At 35.7% G+C, this 21172-nt stretch overlaps 2 protein-coding genes across 2 annotated transcripts; both read right to left on the bottom strand.

Moving 5' to 3' along the window:
* Positions 1–12677: 12677 nt before the first annotated feature.
* Positions 12678–14877, bottom strand: LOC120207541 (leucine-rich repeat receptor-like protein kinase PXC1). The gene is made up of 2 exons (XM_039206990.1): positions 13509–14877; positions 12678–13432 (listed from the first exon to the last, which is right to left on the bottom strand). The coding sequence occupies exons 1-2, from the start codon at positions 14845–14847 to the stop codon at positions 12753–12755; spliced, it is 2019 nt and encodes a 672-aa protein (XP_039062921.1). The 5' UTR covers positions 14848–14877; the 3' UTR covers positions 12678–12752.
* Positions 14878–17721: 2844 nt separating this feature from the next.
* On the bottom strand, positions 17722–20603 carry LOC120207542 (protein PSK SIMULATOR 1-like). Its single transcript, XM_039206991.1, has 2 exons — positions 20366–20603; positions 17722–19849 (listed from the first exon to the last, which is right to left on the bottom strand). The coding sequence occupies exon 2, from the start codon at positions 19789–19791 to the stop codon at positions 18085–18087; it is 1707 nt and encodes a 568-aa protein (XP_039062922.1). The 5' UTR covers positions 19792–19849; positions 20366–20603; the 3' UTR covers positions 17722–18084.
* Between the last annotated feature and the right edge of the window lie 569 nt (positions 20604–21172).

Genomic DNA, 21172 nt, shown 5'->3' on the forward strand with positions numbered 1-21172 from the left:
GGATTCTCGAGGGGATCATGAGTTTCCTCATCTTTTGTTTCTTCCTTTGATGATGATTCTCTAACGTCATTTCTAACGTCATTTGCTTGTACAATACCTACATCATCATTAACAGAAGAATCCTTCCTCGGAAGGGGATTATCATCGAAAACAACATGTATAGACTCTTCTACAACTAAAGTTCTTTTATTAAATACACGATAAGCTTTAGAATTTAAGGAATAACCCAGAAAAATTCCTTAATCACTTTTAGCATCAAATTTACCAAGATTTCTTTACCGTTATTTAAACAAAACATTTACATCCAAAAGGATGAAAATAGCTAATGTTAGGCTTTTTATTTTGAGAATTTCATATGGAGTTTTCTTTAAAATTGGCCTAATCATTACTCGATTTATAACATAACAAGCGGTATTTTGTGGCTTCCGCCCAAAATATTTTGGCAAATTATTTTCACAAAGCATGGTTCTAGCCATTTCTTCTAAAGTTCGATTTTCCTCTCAACAACTCCATTTTGTTGAGGGGTTAGGTGCTGAAAAATTGTGGTTAATACCATTAGAATTACAAAACTCAATAAATCCAGATTTTCAAATTCAGTTCCATGATCACTTCTAACACTAGTGATAGAGTAACCTTTTTCATTTTGGATTATTTTTGAAATGTGATGAAATTTTCTAATGCTTCATCTTTAGTACTTAAGAATAGAACCCAAGTATATCTAGAATAGTCATCTACCAGACAAATGCATATTGTTTTCCTCCCAAGCTAGTAGTTCTAGTTGGCCCAAAAAGATCTAAATGGATCAATTGTAATACTCTACTAGTTGATACATCATTAATAGATTTAAAAGAAATCGTTTTTGTTTTCCTTTAGCACAAGCACATAGATTGTATCATTATCAAATTTAAGCTTAGGCAACCCTCTACTAAGTCTCCTTGAATTAACCGTTGCAAACACTCATACTAGCATGACCTAGTCTCCTATGCCATAACCAACTATCATGTCATCCTTAGCAACTAGGCATAAATTAGTCATATCAATAGAATCTAAATGCACCATGTAAATGTTTCCATTTATGACCAACAAGCATAATCCGATTAGATACAATGTCAATGACTTTACAACCATTAATTTCAAATAAGACATTGAATCCTTTATCGCATAATTGACTAATACTCAATAGATTATGCTTAATCCATTCACATATAAAACATTCTTAATTTGTATGGAAGAGGTATTACCTATTGTACCAATACCTTCAATGAACCTTTTGAATTGTCTCCAAAAGTCACTTCTCCTCCATTTTTTTGGCGTTAAGCTCAATGAACCGGCTTGTCTCCGGTCATGTCTGAGCATCCACTATCAAGGTACCATGAATTTGAATTTGTTTCCCGTGCCTTGTAGCAATGCTCCTTTCCCTACAAACATAGATTAATTTTTGATTTTTGGTACCCAAATTCTTTGGGTCCATATTCATTAGTTTCCAAAATCCTAGTTCCCTTAGGTATCCATTTGTGTAGGATATCTTTATCTTTAGTAGTAATGAGTCCTTTAGGAACCCATATACTTCTAAATTTTACCATTTAAGGTTCGTTGAGGATTTCTATGATTGTAGTTTCTAAAATCTTTTCTAACAAGTTGGATCTTGAATTTTCTCCTTTTTCAAAACTTTTGTTCCAACTTTATCAAAAGAAGTTTTAAGATCATCAATTTTCTTTTGATGATCATCATTGACCTTTGAAAGTAAATTTTGCAAATCTAAATTTTTCTTTTCAAACTCTTCTAGTTTGATTTGCAAATCTTTGATTTTACTTTCAAGATCATTGTTGGTTTTGGATATGAGTTTATTTTCATTTTTCAACTTTGAAACATCATTTTTATATTTTAAAAATAATTTTCATAATCCGAAGCCAACCCATTATATTCCTCTAATAGCTCATCATAAGATAAATCATCAAAATCAGATGAGTTAGAGGTTACCTTAGAATCTTCCCCAAATGCCATTAAGCACAAGTTTGCTACTTCTTGTTCTTCTTCATCGGAACCTTCTTCATCGCTCCATGTAGCCACATGAGCCTTGTGCTTATTCTTTGATTGACCCTTCTTCTTTAATTGGGGCAATCATATTTGACTGCCCTGGCTTTTTGCATTCATAGCAAATGATCGGGTCCTTCTCTTTTGGTTCATCTTTGAGGCCTTCATTTCGTTTGAATTTTCTTCCTCGGTAAGGTCTCATCATTTTTCTGAACCGTTTGGCAAACAATGCCATTTCCTCGTCATCATCATCATCATTAGAATCACTCTCATCTTTTGTGGATTTGAGAGCAACTCCAATGTTTTTCTTCTTCTCCTTCTCCTTTGGTGTCTCTTCAACTTTATCAAGATCCACCTCATCTTCAAGCATCATCTCATGAGTGAGGAGTGAACCGATAAGTTCTTCAAGAGTTAAGGACGATAGGTCCTTAGACTCGATGATTGCCGTCTTCTTTGATTGCCATGATTTTGGGAGGGAATAGACTAACTTCCTCACAAGCTTTTCATTTGAGATGATCTCTCCATATGATTTGAGACCATTGACAATCGTTGAAAAATCTATCCGTCATAGCTTTGATGTCTTCATTTGGTTTCATCCTGAAATTTTCATAGCTATGCGTTAGAATACTAATTTTTGATTTCTTTACCTCATCGTACCTTCATGTGTGACTTGAAGCTTGTCCCATATTCTTTGGCGGTTGTACACGATGAAACTCTTCCGTATTCATCTGGTCCAAGAGCACAAAAGATAATATGGATGGCTTTGGAGTTGAGCTGGAACATTTTTGTATCTTCTTCACTCCACAACCTTGGATGAGTGATAGGCTTAATGTATCCTTCTTCTACGGCATTCCATGCTCCCATGTTACTTGCTTGAATGAAGTACATCATTCTATTCTTCCAATAGGCGTAGTTAGCTCCATTGAAGAAAGGAGGCTTGTTGACGGGCATTGAATCGAGACCGGAGTCAAAGTTTGAAGCGGAGGCCATTGATGACTTTAATAATCGATATAACTCTTCCCAAATCGACTCAAGAGGCGATAAAACCTTCAAATGAGTTAGGTTCTGATGCCAATTGTTGAGTTAATCGAATGACGAAATTGGCCAAGAGGGGGGTGAATTGGCAATAAAAATTTTGTGGAAGCTTTTGCAGAAAATTGAAAGTAATTGCACAGCGATTTACAGTGGTTCGACTTTCTCAAACAAAGTCTACGTCCACTACCTTAGCTATCCACACTAAGGATTTTCCAACAAATTCACTAATTTGTTCTTTCTTTTGAGGCCAAAGAGATAACCTTACAATTCCCTCAAGAGTATACCCCAACTCTTGAGAACACTCTTTTCTCAAAGAGAAGATTACAAATTTGCAAACTTACAAGAAACCTCACAAGGTAAGATGTTTGCACAATTCTAGAATAAAGAAAAGAACACTCAAAGATGAATACAATTGAGCACAAAAAGTGTTATTGAAAGCAAAATGAATATTGAATGAAAATAGGCTTGAAATGGTCAAACTTGAGGTTTTATGCTTTCTCTTTGATTCTCTCTTGATTTTAGTTGCTTGATGTTTCTTGTTATTGATCAATGGCTTCTAAGCTTGCTTAAATACACCTTGGATCACTTCTGAATGTTGGGGATGATTAGAGAAGATATTATAGCCGTTTTAGTGTGAAAACATTTAATAAAACAGCTTGGTGTGTGGGGGAATCGGTTCCCCCTTGAAGGGAATCGGTTCCTAAGTGTAAAATTCAAATATTTCGACCGTTGTACAAGGGGGAATCGGTACCCCCTTGGGGGGATCGGTTCCCTCCGAGCATTCTGGAATCTCGGAGCCAAACCATTCAGGGGGAATCGGTTCCTCCTATGGGGGGGAATCGGTTCCCTCTGAGCAATCTGGAATTTTTGGCTTTGAATTGGTTCGAAATACTTTGTAAAATTATTTTGAAATTGTTTTATGATTAAAACTTAATTTTACACTTAAGTGAGGATTAAAAATGATTTTTGAAATATTTGGAGTAATGTTTTGATATTCGAATAGTTATATCGAATATACTTAGAAAATCATTTGGAAAATCTTAAAATCCATTTAACTTAATTTGTTATATCGAAATATCAAAATGTTTCAACAATGTCATTATAAGAGAATCAACCCAGGTATATGAAATAATGGAAGTGATCGTATGTGTGCATAAGAAGTGACTTATGTGTTTACATGGACAGTGATAAAAGAGATATAAAAATGAGAAATGTATTTATATTTAAGCCCATGTTATTTAATATGAGAGTTGTAGGTATAATTGGTATGCCAAGAGTCGAGGGATTATCAGTGGTCCTTCAGGAAATAGTGGTCTTTCGGGACATAGTGGTTCTTCGGGACAAATATTCAGTGCCCCTAGTGGGAATTTATTCGAGCTTTGGTGACAGCATTCGTGCACAACCTTAATGTACTCACGTACCTCCTGTTCTCAATAATGTACATGGGCATCCAAAGATAAATTAAAGGAAAACTCTTATGAGACATAAATGTTCATTTATGCACATCATATTTATATATGGTATCTACATGTGCATTGCAATGTCATAATGGATTGATAGTAGTACATGTTCATGATATTATTGCTATGTGTTTATTATTATGCCTCACTACGTCTATGACTTAACGTGTAAGTGATTTACACGTAGGTACCAAGAAACAAGAAGAGTAGAAATAGGAGTGGCAAGGACATCGTCACTACTAAAAGATCAAATCAGAAATAATTGATAAAGTATATATTTTGTTATGTATAGTGTGTTGGCATGTAAGAAATGTGTTAGATAAAAATGCTCTGACATATTTTGTTTTGTTTTGGTCAACTTATGTAAAGTAACAATTTTTATTTTAATGAAAGTTTAAAATTTCTTTGGTTTTCTTTAAGAGTCAAAGTTTGAAAAGTCAATGTGACGCCTCAGACTCGTATCCGGGTCGGGTACGGGTTGGGGGTGTTACATTTAATGGTATCAGAACTACGGTTTAGTCGATTCTTGGCATAAACTGAAGTCTTGAGTGTCTTAAAATGTATATATGCCAACAAAATAGTGAAAACTTTTGATATGGTATAATAGTAAGTATATTGTTTTTCTAATAGAACGATTTGGTTATGTTTTTATAGATGTCCGGACATGGTAATTCTAGAAGTGAAAACTTGCCCTGGCCGGGCAGAGTGAAGAACAGACACCCTCTGGAGTGTTTGTAAGTGATCAAGATTTGTTCTTTAAGACATTAGACGCGGTTTTGGATCGTTTCCAACCTCTTGCTACTTCAACTCCGAGAATGAATGTTGCTAAGGAGTTGAAGGGTTTAGGAGCTCTAAAGTTTAGAGGTGAAGCCGAAGAAGGTCCGGTTGCTGCGGACTTTTGGCTCAATGATGTAAAAATCATGTTAGAGGGACTTCATTGTTCCGATGCTGAGAAGCTTGATGGAGTAATTTCCTTGCTTAGAGGGCAAACAATGATTTGGTAGACCAACGTTACATTGAGAATGTCTGGTGATCTAGTAACTTGGACCTTATTTTTAGAAGAATTTAAGCATAAATACATCGGAGATCAGTTTATCAGACATATGAAGCAAGAGTTCATGAATTTGAAGCAATGGAACCATACAGTATATGAATACGAGTGTGAATTTAACAAACTTAGTCACTTTATTGTCGAACTCATTCCAACAGAGAAAGATGCTTGTGATTGGTTTGTGGAAGGTTTATGACCAAGATTGAAAGAGATGTTAATTGTGTCATTTCAAGAAGTAGTGAACCATGCCAAAACTTTGGTAAGGGCTCAGAACGAAAGATTTGGAGATTCAAGAGCTTAGACATCGAAAAGGGCGGGTGCATCATCGAGTGTTGCACCATAAAAAAAGGGGCAGAGATGTTGGTTTTTGACCCCAAGCTAGATCAGAATCAGTGGCATCCTCTGCTAGAGGATTAAATCCGTTGAGGGGCAGACAAACTCAATCAATGAGATCTGGAGCTGGGAGATCTAACCAGAGCCAAGTCAGACAATGCCCACATTGTGGAAGGAATCACTCGGGGATATATAGAATGATTTTTTGAGCCTACATTAAATGTGGGGACACCAGACATTTTGTTCGGGATTGTCCTATGATAGCCGGTGAATCTGCACAACCAGAGAGGTCTGTTTCTGTAGCTCAGAGGGGAAGAGGTAGAAGTTAGTCAGAGTCCTCGGCTCTACAAGAGATACGCTCCACAGCTAGGGTGTATAACCTCAAGACCAATGAGGATCGAGATGACCCGAAGATAATAGCAGGTATTTTTCAATTATATGGTAAGAGTGATCTAGTATTGATTGATTCGGGGTCTAAATATTCTTACATTAACAGTAAGTTAGTACAAGAATTAAACATTCAATTAGAAGCTATTAGTAGTGATGTCATAGTGACGAATCCGTTAGGGCACAGTGCTCGGGTCAATATGGTGTCGAGGGTGTGCCATACGAATTCAGGGAATTAAATTCCCTGTTAATCTGATGGAATTTTCTTTTGATGAATTCGAGGTGATTCTGAGAATGGACTGGTTATATCGTTACTACGCTAATATTGACTGTAGACTGAAAAGAGTAACGTTGAAAAGTTCAGAAGGTGTAGAAGTTATTGTATTTAGTGAATGATGGAATCCATTGGCAAGTGTAATCTCAGTGATGTCGGCAAAGAAGTTACTACTACAAGGATGTTTGGAGTTTATTGCTAATGTGCTGGATGTTAGAGCTAAAGATAAGGGGATTAAAGAAATTCCTATAGTCAGAGAGTTTCTCGACGTATTTCCTGCAGAGTTACCGAGCTTGCCTCCCGACAGAGAGGTAGAATTTCATATTAAAATAATACCATTAACAACGCCTATTGCAATGGCACCATACAGAATGGCTCCAAAAGAATTACAAGAATTAAAGATTTAATTACAAGAATTGTTGGACAAAGGGTTTATAAGACCGAGTGTCTCGCCATGGGGAGCTCCAGTTTTGTTCGTCAAAAAGAATGATGGATCAATGCGTCTTTGCATTGATTATAAGCAACTCAATAAAGTGACAATCAAGAACAAGTATCCCCTTCCTCGAATTGATGATTTATTCGATCAGTTAAAAAGAGTTTCGGTATTTTTGAAGATTGACTTATGTTCTGGTTATCATCAATTAAAGATTCAGGAGAAAGATATTCCGAAGACAGCCTTTAGAATGAGATATGGTCACTATGAGTTTATCGTAATGACATTTGGAGTTACGAATGCACTAGCTGCTTTCATGGACTTGATGAACAGAATATTCTAACTCTATTTGGATCAGTTTGTAGTGGCATTCATTGACGATATTTTGGTGTATTCGAAGTCAGAAGAAGAGCATAGTTCACACTTGAATATAATTTTACAGATTTTGAGAGAATAGAAGCTATATGCGAAACTAGCTAAATTTGAATTCTGGTTGAATGAAGTGACGTTCCTTGGACATGTAATTTCTGCAGAAGGAATTCGAGTCGATTCTTAAAAGATTAAAACCATTTTAGAGTGGGAAGTTCCAAAGAATGTGTCAGAAGTTCGAAGTTTTCTAGGGTTAGCTGGTTATTACCGAAGGTTCGATAAAAAAATTTCGATAATAGCATTACCCCTAACTAAGTTATTGAGGAAAGAGGAAAAATTTTCTTGGACTCCGGAATGCCATGGAAGTTTAGAAAAGTTAAAGAATATTTTGACATAAGCTCCAGTGTTAGTTCAACCTGAGTCTGGCAAGAACTTTGTTGTGTATAGTGATACGTCCCATAATGGCTTGAGATGTGTGTTAATACAATAGGGTAAAGTGATAACGTATGCATCGAGGAAATTAAAACCGCATGAAAAGAATTATCCAACGCACAATCTGGAGATGGTTGCAGTAGTGTTCGCTCTTAAGATCTGGCGTCACTACTTGTATGTTGAACGATGCTACTTGTATACGGACCATAAGAGTTTGAAATATTTGATGACTCAGAAGGAGTTAAATTTAAGACATAGAAGATGGGTGAAATTTCTCAAGGATTATGATGTTGTGATTGATTTCCATCCGGCGAAAGCAAATGTGGTAGCGAATGCCTTAAGCCGAAAGACGTTTGCAACCTTACGAGCTATGGATGCCAGACTATCGTTAAGTGGAGACGGTGCAATAGGTGCGGATTTAACTATCAAGCCATCATGGCTAGATCGAATTAAGGAATTGCAAAGTAAAGATGAAAAATGTCTGAAGAAGCTGCAACAAGTAAAGAACGAGGAGATAAAAGATTATGCGATCAAGTCTGATAGGAACTTGTTTTATCGAGGGAGATTGGTAATTATGGATAATGATTAATTGAAGAAAGATTTATTATTGGAAGCTCATTATAGTCCATTGACAATGCATTATGGAGGGAACAAAATGTATATGGATGCCAAGAGTCGATATTGGTGGCCTGGAATGAAGAAAGACGTTACAGAATTCATATCTAAGTGTTTGACTTGACAGCAAGTCAAAGCTGAGCATCAGGTTCCGACAAAACTATTACAACCAATGTCGATTCCTCAGTGGAAATGAGAGAACGTAACAATGGATTTTGTAACGGGTTACCTTTAACTCCAAACAAAAGAGATTCAATCTGGGTAATCGTAGATAGATTGACTAAGTCAGCCCCTTTTATTCCGGTTCGAGCTGATTTCTCCATGGATAAGTATGTTGAGTTATATATCAGGGATATTATTCGGTTGCATGGTGTGTCTATTTCCATAGTTTCTGATCGAGACCCTCGCTTTACTTTGAGATTTTGGAAAACCTTGAATGGGGCATAAGGCACACGACTGAACTTCAGCACTACATTTCATCTACAGATAAATGGACAGTCTGAGCGAACCATCCAAATTCTAGAGGATATGTTAAGAGCTTGTGTAATAGAATTCAAGGGATCGTGGGAAAGATATTTGCCACTTGCTGAGTTCGCTTACAACAATAGTTATCAATAAGTATCAAAATGGCGCCCTATGAAACTCTTTATGGAAGAAGATGGCGTATACCCTTGAATTGGTTTGAGCTTAAAGATAGAGAAATCCTCGGTCCTGAGTTGATTCAGAAGGTGGAAGAAAAGGTCCAAGTGATTCAGAGTTAATAGACATAAGTCATATACAGATTTAAAGAGGAAAGAGATAGGATATCAAGTCGGGGATCAAGTGTTTTTAAAAGTATCTCATTGGAAAAAATGTTTTGAGGTTTAGACGTAAAGGAAAACTTAGTCCTAGATTCATCGGACTTTATGAGATCGTTAAGAGAGTTGGACCAGTGGCATATCAATTGGCGTTGCCACCTGAAATGGAAAAGATTCACGATGTCTTTCATGTTTCAATGTTTCAGAAATATCGATCTGATCCCTCCCATATCGTAACACAAGAAGAGATCAAGGTCCAACCGGATTTAACGTAAGAGGAAGAACCGGTTCAAATCTTAGCTCACATGGTTAATCAACTAAGGAATAAGACTATTCCATTAGTCAAAGTCTTGTGGAGGAATCACAAGATAGAGGAAGCAACATGGGAACGTGAAGAGGATATGAGGAATCAGTACCCCCACCTCTTTACGCAATGAAAAATTCGAGGATGAATTTTCTTAAGGGGGAGATTTGTAACATCCTCAATACCGGGTTAGTGACTAAACTATAAAGTTACGGAATTTGGTGATTAAAGTAGAATAATTGAATAGTTCAAGGACTTATATGAAAAATGTAGTGTAGGATCAAATTGAAAAGAATGAGGAATAAAAGGATAAAATGGTCATTTGCAAGGAAAATAATTAAGTTTGGTTATATATTAACCACGTGGATGGGAGGAGGAAATCAAGTGAGTTCCAGAGTTCTCTTCATCTTTCTTCTTTCTCCTCAACGTGAGCCAGAGCAAAGGTGAGTTTTCTGGTTAGTTAATTAATTGTTGATTTTAAGGTTGGGTTATGATCATTAGATGATAACTAAGCTTAGGGAAAGCTTAAATTATCTTAAAATCAAAGGATGATGGAGTTAAGAGAGATTAAAGATTAGGAGTTCTTGAATGAAATTTTGAAATAAAAGTTCATAATTAGAATTGGAAGTTGGATTTGACTTGTCATCAATCTAAATAAGGAATATGAAGTGCTAGAATTAGATTTAGAACATGTTGATATTTGAGTATGATTCTTGAATGTCATATAAATGATAGGATTTTGAGTTTAAAGAAGTGATTATTGAGTAGAAATGGGTGTAAGTATGTGTATGAAAGTTAGGAATATAAAAGAAGGTGAAATATAAAGTATTGAGCTGAAAATGAAGTGATTTTCGTGCTCAAAATGTAATTTATGGGTTGTGTGCATCGTTACACATTCAATGGGTACCGATACACTCTCAAACGAAATAAAAACATCGAATGAAATAAGTGCATCGATACATAGGGAGTGTATCGATACACTCTCTTAAAAAGAAAACATCGAATGTAATTTGTGTATAGATGCATAGGTAGTGCATCTATACATACGTTAAGGGATGCATCGATACACTATAGAGTGTACCGATACCTACCTTAATTAAGAGATGAAAGTAACCTTTCTTTTAGTCTAAGAAGTGATAGATTAAAATATATCAATTAATATACTTATATGTATCAATGTATTATTATGTAGATTTAGAGTGTAATCCTATTCCGAAACAATCAAAGAATTAGGATCAATTCAAAGTAAGCAAGGCTAAGGTGATTGCATATCCTAGATGGAATTGTATCGAGATAAGACTTGCTTCGAGTCTATCTCTTATAGTTGAACTTATAATTTCATATTCATGCACATGCATACCTATATATATGTATTAATGTTATAGTGATCTCATGCATAATTCATTCATGCTTTAACATGATACAATATGAATAAATGACATTATAAGAGAATCAACCCAAGTATGTGAAATAATGGAAGTGATCATATATGTGCATATGAAGTGACTTATGTGTTTACATGGACATTGATAAAAGAGATATAAAAATGAGAAATGTATTTATATTTAAGCCCATGTTATTTAATATGAGAGCTGTAGGTATAATTGACATGCCAAGAGTAGAGGGATTATCAGTGGTCCTTCGGGACAAATATTTAGTGCCCCTAGTGGGAATTTATTCGAGCTGTGGTGACAACATTCGTGCACAATCTCAATGTACTCACATACCTCATGTTCTCAATAATGTACATGGGCATCCAAAGATAAATTAAAGGAAAACTCTTATGAGACATAGATGTTCATTCATGCACATCATATTTATATATGGTATCTACATGTGCAATGTCATAATGGACTGATAGTAGTACATGTTCATGATATTATTGCTATGTATTTATTATTATGCCTCACTAAGTATATGACTTAGCGTGTAAGTGATTTACACGTAGGTACCAAGAAACAAGAAGAGCATAAATAGGAGTGGCAAGGATAGCGTCACTACTAGAATATCATATCAGAAGTAACTGATAAAGTATATATTTTGTTATGTATAGTGTGTTGGCATGTAAGAAATATGTTAGTTACGAATGCTCTGATTGATTTTGTTTTGTTTTGGTCAACTCATGTGAAGTAACAATTTTTATTTTAATGAATGTTTAAAATTTCTTTGGTTTTCTTTAAGAGTCAAAGTTTGAAAAGTCAATGTGACGCCTCAGACTCGTATCCAGGTCGGGTACGGGTTGGGGGTGTTACAATAAACTAGGATTAGGGTTAAGGATTTAGGGTTGATTTTAAGAATTTTTAGGGATTTGGGACTTTTTTGTAATTTTTTAATTTTAAAAAAATTAGGGTTTTTAAAAATATAATAATATTTGTAAGTTTTCTTAAAAAAATAAAAATTATATAAATATGACACGTGTCACTTAACGGGTATTTTAACGACCGTTACTACTGAAGCACCTAAAGTGATAACGTTTGTAACGTTAGACACCTGTATTAATTGAAAAAAAGTTTAGCCACTGCTTTGGAAAAACAATATAATTTGGATACTGGTTTTTATATTAAACTTCCATTTATCGAATATTTTTTGTTGGATAAACTTTTAAGGAATATTTTAATTTCTCTATTATATGCTTAAATTTGAGATTCAAATCTTATACTTTAATTTGTCCTAATTATGTCATTTAAGCCCAAATATTAGCTTAAATCCAATCAAATTCAAATCCACATGCATGAACTTTCTAATACATTATATAGTTCTAATACATTTTTTTAAATAACACAAAGACAATAGTAAACTTTTAGGAATTCCTATACACTATTATGTATGAGACATTGATATAGTTGCTTTCTTAAAAAATATAGCATTTTTAAACATTAAATTAAAACATGATACGTCAATCAATACTTTTTAACAATTAATCTTTATTTACTTCAAATCCACAGAATAATTTACTCATAAGCTAAGAATGAACAAGTAGTTTAACCGAATTTAAAGCACTTTTATACGTAAATAATTACTTTTTTTGATGAAAACATAGTACATTATAGATCAACAGTGATCTTCTAATCAGCAACAACAAGCACACAGAGACTTACAAATATTACAAAGAAATATGAAGAAAGCAAATAGGGTCTAAGAAAGAACCATAAAAGACTGATAAATTTGAAGCAAGAGATCATGCAGATAAAAAGGAAGAAATTAATTTACCATTTGGAAATGAAAATATCAGTAACCAGCAAGTCCATCTTCAGTGGTGGCAATGGAAGGCGAAACCGAATTGCGCGATTCATCGTAATATTCCCCTAAAGGTGACTGTTCCACTCTGATATCCTCAATCATTTTAGCCACTTCCGCCATGGAAGGCCGCTTTTCAGGCTGAGGAAACACACAGGCCAACCCCACATGAAGCATTGAAACAAGTTCCTCCTCAATGTTTTTGTACCTCAAAAGCTCTTGATCAAACACTTCGGCTGTCCACTCTTCTTTAACAACGGATCGAACCCATTTCGGAAGATCAACTGCCAGTTCTTCGCCCTCGACTCGAGGAAGAGTTGGTGACGGATACTGTGATGGAGCTCTCCCTGTAAGCACTTCCAACAACAAGACCCCAAAGCTATAAACATCAGCCATTTGAGACAGTCTCTTTACTTCAGCTTGCTCGGGAGACCTGTATCCACCCAATCTTGCTATAGCATGAGCAGGGTTTAAAAGCAAAGCCAACCCAAAATCAGAAATCGAAGCAACCCCATTTTTGTCAAGAAGCACATTGGATGATTTCACGTTTCCATGTGGTATTTTTGGTGCACTGAACTCTTGATGAATCTTTGCTAATCCTCGAGCTGCCCCTAACACTAGGCTGATCCTTGTCGTCCAATCCAATGGAATCCTCCCTGGTCCTCTGTTTCCTGTTTGAAAAGATTAAAAAACGAAAATAATCACACATTTACACTCCCAAAGTCAACAAAAACTGAAATTCATTACCATGGAGAAGTGAATGCAAGCTCCCATTAGGGAGATAATCATAAACAAGAAGCTTCTCTTCTTTAGCATAATAGTAAGCCCTCAGCTTCACAACATTTGGGTGCTGAACTTTCCCAATCACATCCATGTACTGTTCAAACTCTTTCCTCGGACATGGATTCGCATCTTTAAGCCTCTTGACGGCTACGGTGCACCCATCATCGAGCACTGCTTTGTAGACTGTTCCCAAGCTCCCTTTTCCGAGCATTTCTGCTGAAGCTCTCAACAAATCCTCCAACACAAACTGTTTCCTTCTCTCAAAAAACACAAGCTTACTCTTATCTGTTCCGTCCGTTCCATCGCTGTCAGGCTCGGCTCCCCCATTTGCATAAACTTTCTTTTCACTTCCATAGCTACTTCTGCTCCTTTTCCCACCATCACTACCGGCTTTCCAAACGATCTCTCCACTGTTTCTCCCACAGAAATAAGCCACTGTAAAAGAAACTACCACCAGAAACACCACACAGGTTGCCACTACAATTGCAACTATAGCACCGGGGCTTAACCCTTTATGTGTCTTATTCTTGTCTTGTTCGATGATGGGTGTCCTCGGCATTGAACTCGGGTTCGATGTAACGGCCTGGGTCGATGAATCCACCGGTCGAGACCCTGTAAAGGAACAAACTGGAAATGGATTTGGCCCACAAAGCCCTTCATTTCCCATAAAGCTTTTTTCACTGAACTTGTTCAGTAAATTTCCAGGCACCCTCCCGTAAAACTCATTGTTGGTTAAATTAAGCTCTTCTAAGTTTCGAAGAGAAGAAGAAAAATTTGGGATTTGGCCTGTCAATGCATTGTTTTGGAGCCGGAGAGTGATGAGGCGTTTCAAACCGGAGATTTCTTGAGGAATGTTGCCACGTATGTTGTTGTTGGATAAATCTAGTCGAAGCAGCCGTTTGAGAAGCGATATTTGCGGGGGGATGTCGCCGGATAAATCATTGTTTGAAAGATAAACGAGTTTAAGGTTGGAACAGTTAGTTAAGGGTGAAACGGTGCCGTTCAAGCGGTTGTTTTGGAGGTCAAGGATTCGAAGCTGGTCAAGGAGGGAAAGGGCGGTGATGGGGCCACGGAGGGAGAGGGAAGGGAGGGAGAGGGCGGTGACCCGACCCGTGGAAGAGCAAAGAACGCCACGCCACGCGGAGGAACAGGCATCGCGGCCGGTCCAGTTGGAGATGAGGGTGCCGTGGGTGTCGGCTTGGCGGCGGAAGAGAGTGAGGGCATCGGTGTCGTTGGAGGAGAAGGAAAGAGGGAGAAGAGAAAGGAAAAGGGTGGAAAGAAGGAAGAAGGAAGGGGAATTCATTGTTTGGTTTCTCTGAGCGGGAAGAGAGAAGGGAAGACTGTTTTTTAAAAAATAAATAAATAAATAAAACACTACACCACGAAATGCATTTTACCTCTCTATGAATGAGAAAGGTTATTTTTATTTTTATTATTATTATTATTTGGTTCATATGAATGAAAGAAATTTGTATTGAGATGTTGTGCTATATATGATATGATTAAAGGTAAAAAAGAAAAGAGAAAAAGTGAATTAGGGTGGTTGTTGTGCTAATGATTGTTGTTCTCCACTCCTGAGGAATGGAATGAGTAAAATAGCTTACAAATTCAGATTGCATGGTTGGGATTCTAATACTATGACCATAGGGATCATCACTAAATTCATATTTATTTAAATCTACAATAATTGAAACAAAATATTTAATATTGGTCTATTTATTGTTTTTATGGATAAATTTTTAAACTCGATGATTATAATATAGTACTTTTAAATCTTTTTTAATCATTAATAACATGTACATTCCTTGACGTAATTGTTTGAATTCATTTTTTTTAAGAAATATAACATTATATTTGATTCTTATTAATAACTTTTGGATGCTTATTATTAAAAGAAAAATAGAGGAAGATGAGAGTTTAATTAGGTTTAATTAATGGTGGTCCCTTGTAGAGCCGGGTATATGGGCTAAGGCCCGCGGGCTACCCGTATAACCCGCGGTCCGTGTGGACTTCAGGCCTCAAAAAATAAAGCTCGTTTAAATTACGGGCTTATTAGTTCGGACCGTTAAATCCGTGGGTTTAATGGGTATACACGCAAGCTCCGTGGGTAGCCCGCTTAATTTAATTATTGGGAAAAAACTATTAAAATTTTTAGACCTCATTTTTAAATTTCTAAATTCGCCATTATTCAGAAGTAACGAACCAAGGACGGAGCCAGAATTTTAGTTCAAAGGGGGCAAAGTGTCGGGATTTTTAGTTCAAGAGGGCAAAGTATAATTAACAATAGAAACAGGGGGCAAAATCAAAATAGATTAAAATTTGAAGCCTAAATAGATAATTTTCCCAAAAAATAATGATAAAAAAATTTGTTTGGGGGGGGGGGGAATGTACCTCCGTCCCTGTAACGAACGGACTCATTTTATAACGTATAAACATATATTTATATCGGACACTCTTATTTAACTGGGTTTAAAACGGTATGAATTGCTTAAATCTAGTGATAAAAGGCATAGAAATCGGTTCTTTTGATGCATGGAAAGCACAAAGAAAGTGGTCATACATTCTCGGCAAAGGAAGTTTCACCAGTGATTTGAGATCATTTGCTAACTTTTTGGTGCATTCCAGATTTAATTCGTAATCAAATATTTCAGGGGGGGGAAACACTTCATTCAATTACAGAGTATATATTGTAGAATATAAAATGAAGCAATAAAGTAAAACAAACATGATAAAAATATATTAAATTTGATTATGGTTTGCATTGAAGAAGAAAAAAAAACAGAGCAGTTAGTAAAAAGAACGATGATAGAAAAAGACATGTATAATTGGTGGTAAAAAAATGAAAATGCACATGATGGGGGACAACAAAGACAGTGATAAATACCCTTAAAAAGAGACGGAAACTGACACTTTTGGTTGTTGTGCTGTAAAATCTAAAATTTAATATTAAAAATATATAATATTTTAAATTGAATGTAACCTAATTATTATAATGCTAATAATTGTTTATATATAAAAAAATAGTGTTCTTTTAACTTAAGACATAAAGTTCAAACTCAAATTAATGTTATAATTCAAATAGTTATATATATATATATAAAGAAAACATGATTAAAGGGAGGTAAAGGAAGGAGAGATTAAAGGCGGGATTGACGTCTGAATTTTGATTTCCTTTCATTTTACTCCAAACCAGATAATGTCCCAAAACTAGCTCCTGTCCCGCACCAAAAAGTGTTTATTTTTCTTTTATATTTTTATTAATCCTCCATGCCTCTTCCAAGCACTTGAATCCTACCCACATATCATTGTGTCAAAAGAGGAAAGTCTATCATGTTTAATTTACATAGTGAATATAAAGACAAATAAAGGTAAACGAATGTTAAAAGCCTTTTCCCTGTGTGTTTATATTAGTAATCCACTAATGGTTTGTCGTGGTTCTGATTAGGGTAGGTTATTATGATTCATTGTGCGAGAGGTTCAACTTCAAGGAATATATTTTAATTGTCTTTACCATCACCTGTTAAGGTTGATAAGACCTATAATTCTCATTCATTATATATTTATATGGACCGAGTTTAATTTGGAAATATACATTTCCTTATACAGGCACAAATGTTTTATAAAGACATGTGACATATGCATTCTAAAAACTGTTTACTCATAAAGGTATAATGTTTTACTTTCATTTAAGACGAGCATAACTCAGATAAAGAGTTCATGTTATGCAAAAGCAAGTATATCGTGTGTGCGAGTAAAAACTCACAAACCTTTTTTTATGAATCAAAAATCTTTTCTTTTTAAAATTTTCGTAAGTAATTCATAATACAAATTTGATTGAGATAATGTAACATTAAATTGAGTTTGAACTTTATATTTAATAAGAGAGTTTGGACTTTTTTGAGCATCAAATAATTAGTGTCAGTTTTAGGGTGTGAATTAATTTTTAAATGGTGTCAATATTTTTTAATATATTTATATAAAATTTATTTAAAAAATTATTTCTTTAATGGTCCTCCTCAACCTGAATTTAATAGCCATAATAATTGAAAATCAAAATGCAATGAATGATATATAACGAGTTAATGACTCAACGTGTTGATCTTCAAATACATGCTGCATATATACAGGAACAGAAGCAAAAGGCTGACAAATCTCACGCTTTCACCATTCATACCCTTTTTTTAACATGGCACCTGAGAAAAGCCTGCAGTCTGTTTATTCATGGAAGAAACATCGACATATCGACGATACAAAATCGACGTGACCCTGTCTTTTTCGATTTCGAAAGAATGGTTACTCGCGGTTATGAAGCAGCAGAGTGTTCGAAATCATAGCATTTAACTAACAGCAATGAAATTGCTGAACATACACATGTTACTGTAAATGAATATGTATATCAACAAAGGCTTGCTTCAAAACAAGAGACACTGAATTTCAGATAAGGCTCAACTAAGTACCTTGAAAATGGGATGGATTTCTTCTTTGTTCTTAGACGTTAAGACAGGCCTCATGGTGGCATTGGATGATGCCTCAGGAAGTGTTATCTAGTGTCATCATCCCCTTTGAGCGGATATAGGGTACAGCCACTGTCGGCAGATTCCGGTAAAGCCTTTTCATTGTGTGCTTTACCAATCCTATAGACATAATTAAGGCCCACGAGAAGCTCGGTAATAGCTGCTTCGGTTTTTTCTTGATCAGCAAAGTGCAGCGTCTGTACCAAAAGTACATTTGACCTGGAAACCAATTGCTGTTCCTCAAAATTATGCTCGGACTGCCACCTGATCATGTTGTGAGCGAGTGGCGCCAGCCATTCCAGTATCCCCACCAGTGCAAGGCTCCACTCTGCTGCAAGGGAAGCATCATAGATGGATGAAGCCAAAGTCTTTACATATGGCTTCAGTTTAATGCGCAGAGCATTTCTCATAGTTGTAGGTAACATACTGTATAGATCGTCTCTTGCATCGACACTGATCAAGTGAGGTGACAAAACTAGTTTCTCTATCAAGATAATCAAGTTTGCATATCGGAGAGATAATGCAGCAGCACAAAGTGTTGATGTAGGAGCATTCAACAATCGCTTAGTATTGAAAATGTATAGTTTAGAGTATATATTATTGCTTCTGGACAATGTCTCCATCTTTGAATTGTTTATTTTGTCGATATTTTTGGTGTAAGCACCACTGAACCTCATAGATGCACTGCCAATTGGCTTGCAGCTCTCTAAAACAGGAGAAACGCTTCCAGCTGACATGCATCCTTTAAAAGGTCCAAATGCAACATGACCAGCCCGTTTGGTTCTCGAATGCAGCAGCTTTCCATGTAAAGCAGTAGAGTGATAGTGAGATTTTAGATGCTTGCTGTTAGTTCGATGCTTCATAGTCTTTGAAAATGACCTGCCCAGAGGTCCAGACGAGAACCCGCACAGATTATGATCAGAAGGATACACTGAAGATGGTATTATGGTGGAAAAGGAATGGCTACGTGAAAGACAATCGCTATTTATAGATTCAAAATCATCACTTGCATCTACGGATGCCATTTGGTTGGTCCCGAACACATGTTTTATCCTCTCAAGTACTGTTAAAAGTGTTCTCAAGAGAAACCGCACGATGTAATCATAAGTTCTAACCCATGGAGACATCTTGCGTAGACTTTTTACTTCCTGACGCTGCAATATTACTTTCTGTTGGAACTCAAGTAATTTCACCCGATCAGACTCGGGATTTCTCTGCATCCTCCTAAGGGTTTGCTCAAGTTCTGCTAACACTTCCAACTCTTGAGCCAACTGCATCGTAACTCCAACAAATCTCTCCATTTTCTTCACTTTCTTGTCCATCTTCTTCCACCGATATTCCCACCCAAACCACTCGAGATTGTTCAAAAGCGGATCATTTATGAAGGCTTCAAAACGGTGATATACAGGGTCAGTGCACTTCTTCCCGAGCCTGGCCACAAACATTGCCAGATGTCCAAAATTCTCCATTACCTCATTCAGTGCAAGATCCATAAGGTAATTCTCATCATCAGATACAAGCCTTTGAATTCCAATTGAGTCTTCAATATCTTCCCTCAACCTCAAGATCTCCCTATCATCCAAAGAATGCCATAAATTCACCACCTTGGACATAAAGGCCGCGACTTCAAAAGCCAAAATTCCAAGCACCACCTTGTCGGTACTCTCAGAAGCACTCTTCCTCAGATTCCACCATGAACTGCCAAACCACGACTCCACCATCTCGCGTCCCATAATCCGAAAAGCTACAGACTAAGAACTAGTCAAACATCCACAAAACATCTCACAATCCCTGAATTGGACCATAAAATGCACAGGTCAGACCAGTTGTCCATCACAGAACTCAAGTATACATGAGCATATCCTTCTATTGTACATTAAAAAAACACCAAAAATATGAAATCCATATTCTAAATTTTATCATTTTCTCACTTCTTAAGGCCATTTCAAGCACCGAGAACATAAAAAGGAAGAAATTAATGAGCTCCATCAAGCAAATCATCCCCATAAAAAATATTGAAAAAGAGCAAAGGTTTAAATAGTTCTCTAATATCTCTTCAATTATATACCACTAAACAACCCAATTCAGCATATTTGACAAACTAGGGTAATTCGCCAAGTTTGAATCTTTATGACAAATAGCAGCTCAACAAATAACTAACATATTCACTTCAAAGATACCCCAAATCCCAAAAATACAAACTAAACCCAGAATTTGAAAGTGAAGAAACACACAATGCAACAATTAAACCAGACAAAACCTTCCAAAAAAAACAAAGAGTCGGATAAAAATTGCACTTAAACTTACAAGGGTGACATCCCAGCAGCAAAGAAACAAAAGAAGACTTGGGTTTACTTTTCTAAAGCGAAAAGCCGCCACCGATAAGAAGATGATGATGAAGAAGAAGAAGAAAGGGATTCGAAGGGTGAAGAAGAAGATAAGGAAGAGACAGAGCTGGAAATGGGTCAAAACGAGGTTAAAAGTGGAAACCCAAAGTTGGTGGTGGGTTTATTATTGTGGGCATCAAGCTGTAATAAATGTTTGCTTTTGCCTTTTGTTGCACCTAAAAATCTCAGTTCTCATCTCTACTCTCTCCTGTCAGAATCTATATAAAGGATCCAATCCATATTTGTATAATTTTATGTTTGATACCACAAATGAATTTGAAAATTTTAAAAGTATTAATTATATTAACAATATTAATCGAAAACGCCTTCAAAGATTTCAAGTTTGTTTCTTTTCTAGCATTGGAAGTGAATTCAATTTCGATGAGCTATCATGTTATTTTTGGATATTGTAAGGAAGGTTCAATTTGGTGGTGAATCTAAATTCTCCGAGAGCTAAGAAAAGTATATTGTTATTTGCACTTCCTGAAAAACTTGATCATCATCTTAAACAATTATTTTTATTCATTATGAAATCAGCTTACTATTATATTATATACTACGATAAAAATAAATGTAAAATTTTTAAGTATGTAATTTTATTTTTAAAATATTATTTAATATAATTATGTTAAATATATTTTTTGTAAATTTTAAATAATGTAACAAAAATAACTTTATAATTTTTTATATAAATATCTTAAATTAATATTAAAGTTAACTTGTTAAG

The sequence above is a fragment of the Hibiscus syriacus genome, unplaced genomic scaffold (assembly GCF_006381635.1).
Source record: "Hibiscus syriacus cultivar Baekdansim isolate YM2019G1 unplaced genomic scaffold, ASM638163v2 tig00014862_pilon, whole genome shotgun sequence".
NCBI classification, from domain to species: Eukaryota; Viridiplantae; Streptophyta; class Magnoliopsida; order Malvales; family Malvaceae; genus Hibiscus; species Hibiscus syriacus.

What these genes read in the sequence shown, in the direction of transcription:
- LOC120207542 (XM_039206991.1), bottom strand. Translation starts at nt 19,791, where the DNA reads ATGGGACGCGAGATGGTGGAGTCGTGGTTTGGCAGTTCATGGTGGAAT.
- LOC120207541 (XM_039206990.1), bottom strand. Translation starts at nt 14,847, where the DNA reads ATGAATTCCCCTTCCTTCTTCCTTCTTTCCACCCTTTTCCTTTCTCTT. An exon ending in CTTGCATTCACTTCTCCATG is followed by an intron (nt 13,433 to 13,508) that starts GTAATGAATTTC and finishes CTTTTCAAACAG; the next exon opens with GAAACAGAGGACCAGGGAGG.